Genomic DNA, 2,809 nt, shown 5'->3' with positions numbered 1-2,809 from the left:
CAGCCATGAAATTAAAAGACACTTACTCCTTGGAAGGAAAGTTATGACCAACCTAGATAGCATATTCAAAAGCAGAGACATTACTTTGCCAACAAAGGTGCGTCTAGTCAAGGCTATGGTTTTTCCAGTGGTCATGTATGGATGTGAGAGTTGGACTGTGAAGAAGGCTGAGCGCCGAAGAATTGATGCTTTTGAACTGTGGTGTTGGAGAAGACTCTTGAGAGTCCCTTGGACTGCAAGGAGATCCAACCAGTCCATTCTGAAGATCGGTCCTGAGTGTTCTTTGGAAGGAATGATGCTAAAGCAGAAACTCCAGTACTTTGGCCACCTCATGCGAAGAGTTGACTCCTTGGAAAAGACTCTGATGCTGGGAGGGATTGGGGGCAGGAGGAGAAGGGGACGACAGAGGATGAGATGGCTGGATGGCATCACCGACTCAATGGACGTGAGTCTGAGTGAACTCCAGGAATTGGTGATGGACAGGGAGGCCTGGCGTGCTGCGATTCATGGGGTTGCAAAGAGTCGGACACGACTGAGCGACTGAACTGAACTGAATGATATTTTTAGTATTCCAATTTCTTACTAGTTCAAGTAGCTCATGACTCAAGCCTTCATATTTCTCACAAATAATTAAGTGCCTAATGGCTGGGGACAGCAGTGAACATATAAAAATAAAGGGCTGCAACCTTTTTCTCTCCCAAGTACTGCCCCTCAAAAACAGAACTGACCAAAAACAGCAGCAGCCTTGGCAGGAAAGTTGAAAGAACTTGCAAAGGCAGTTTTGTTGTTTGTTTGTGATTCCCTGGTGGCTCAGATGGGAAAGAATCTGCCTGCAATGCAGGAGATCTGGGTTCAATCCCTGGGTCAGGAAGGTCCCTTGGAGAAGGGAATGGCCACCTACTCTAGTATTCTTGTCTGGAGAATTCTATGGACAGAGAAGCCCATGAGGTCACAAAGAGTCTGACATGACTAAGTGACGAACACTTCCACTTTTCATGTTTATAGTCTTCCTTTTCATCCCCTCCACCTCCTTGCTATTTTTCTTTTTGGCCACACTGTGGGGCTTGCAGAATCTTAGTTCCCTGACCAGGGATTGAATCCACGCCCTGAGCAGTAAGCACAGAATCGCAACCCCTGGACCACATGGGAGTTGCCTTGTTATTTTCCTTTTCAACATAATGCTGAGATTGCCTCTTAAGTGCAAACCCAAGGGAGCCCCGGGGCTGGAGGTTGCTGTACCTGAAAACGCCCCTGAGTTTGTCCCCTCTATGCTTCGTCACAGGAAAAGCCCGAGCTCTGTGAGGTTCTGACGTGGCTCTAGCGTCACGAGTGGTGGATGACCTGACACAGAAGGTTTTCTCAAGGCAATGATTGCGTGGTTCCTCTTCACTACACCACCTCAGGTGGAAGGAGACCCTTCTCTTTGGCTCAGGTTATCTGCAGGCTGTCTCTTCCTGGTGTGTGCTCTGAAGGTGACAGAGGGGGACCCACGGGTGCCCAGGCTTCTCACTGAGTTTCTCTACAGCCTGAATCCTCCCATGACGGGGGCTGAAGGCCCCGGATATTTACTGCGTTCACAGGCGTCTCTCCCATGTGACCGCCTGTGGGTTTGAAGAGGGGACCAAAAAGCCTTCTCCAGCGTTCTCTGCTGGGAAGAACTTTTCCCTCCAGCCTGGACCTCGTCCTTAGAGACCACGGGCGAGCGGCGGGTGAAGGCCGCCTTCTCAAGTGTGGACCCTCCGGTGCTGCAGGACGTGTGACCTGCGCTTGAAGGCCTTGCCGCACTGGGCGCACTTGAACGGCGTCTCCGGCGTATGGATGACCGAGTGCTGCAGGAGGTAGGTGCTCCGGTGGAAGGCCTTGCCGCACTGGGTGCAGCTGTAGGGCTTCTCGCCGGTGTGGACGCGCTGGTGCTGCTGCAGCTCCGAGCTGCAGCGGAAGGCCTTGGCGCACTCCGTGCACTCGTAGGGCTTCTCCCCAGTGTGGATGACGTAGTGCTGGATGAGGTGCGCTCGGCTGCTGAACGCCTTCTCACAGTCCTTGCACTCGAAGGGTTTTTCGCCGGAGTGGGTCCGATGGTGGCGGATGAAGGTGGAGCGGTGGGTGAAGGCCTTGCGGCACTGGCTGCACGTGTAGGGCTTCTCCCCGGTGTGCGCCGGCTGGTGCTGCCGGAGGTAGGACCTGCGCTTGAAGGCCTTGCCGCACTCGGCGCACTGGAATGGCTTCTCCCCGGTGTGGATGAGGTAGTGGCGGATCAGCGTGGAGCTCTGGCTGAAGGCTTTCCCACACGCGTTGCACTCATAGGGCTTCATGCCCGTGTGAATCCGCTGGTGGCGCACGAGGTACCATTTCCTGTTGAAAGCCTTCCCGCACTGCTTGCACTTGTAGAGGTGATGGGCGGGGGGGCCTTTTCCAGGTCGCTGTGGGTCACGTTCATGGAGAACATCCCCCTGAGAGACGCTCTTCTGGAACGCCCCTAAGTGCAGACCATCACCTGCCCCTAAACCGTCATCCTCAAGGCTCACCTTCCCCGGATGGGCCTCCTTGCCAGCATCCATCTCTGGCGTCTCTGGAACTCTCCGCGTTTCCAAGAGCCCTTGTGGAGCCCCGGCTCGCCCCAACCTGGAGTCCCAGGAAGATCCCAGAGTCAGGCTTCCCTGGAGCAAGGCTTCCTCAGATAAAACTGGCTGAGAACTGCTTGAGTCTCTGGTCTGACATTTTGGTCTGTCACCTGGAAAGAAGCCGATACATGAAGGCGGATTTTAGTGCTGCAACAGGGAAGGAACTAAAGCAACACTTCAGTGGACAA

General features: G+C 54.0%; 1 protein-coding gene across 4 annotated transcripts in view; it reads right to left on the bottom strand.

The window, feature by feature from the left end:
* Nucleotides 1-2,809, bottom strand: part of ZNF550 (zinc finger protein 550) — an 18,838-nt gene that overhangs the window by 3,276 nt on the left and 12,753 nt on the right. For 3 of the 4 annotated variants that reach the window (XM_010857678.1, XM_010857680.1, XM_010857681.1), the window contains one exon: nt 1,240-2,731. In XM_010857678.1, coding sequence (XP_010855980.1) covers nt 1,725-2,731 — 1,007 coding nt within the window. In that variant the 3' untranslated portion in view covers nt 1,240-1,724. Of the gene's footprint in view, nt 1-488; nt 2,732-2,809 lie in introns of those variants that run through there. The other variant, XM_010857679.1, reaches the window with a different exon arrangement.

This window comes from Bison bison, unplaced genomic scaffold (assembly GCF_000754665.1).
Source record: "Bison bison bison isolate TAMUID 2011002044 unplaced genomic scaffold, Bison_UMD1.0 scf7180017864383, whole genome shotgun sequence".
NCBI lineage: Eukaryota > Metazoa > Chordata > Mammalia > Artiodactyla > Bovidae > Bison > Bison bison.
Note: the sequence above shows the minus strand (reverse complement) of the source record. Positions and strands in the feature narration are given on the sequence as shown.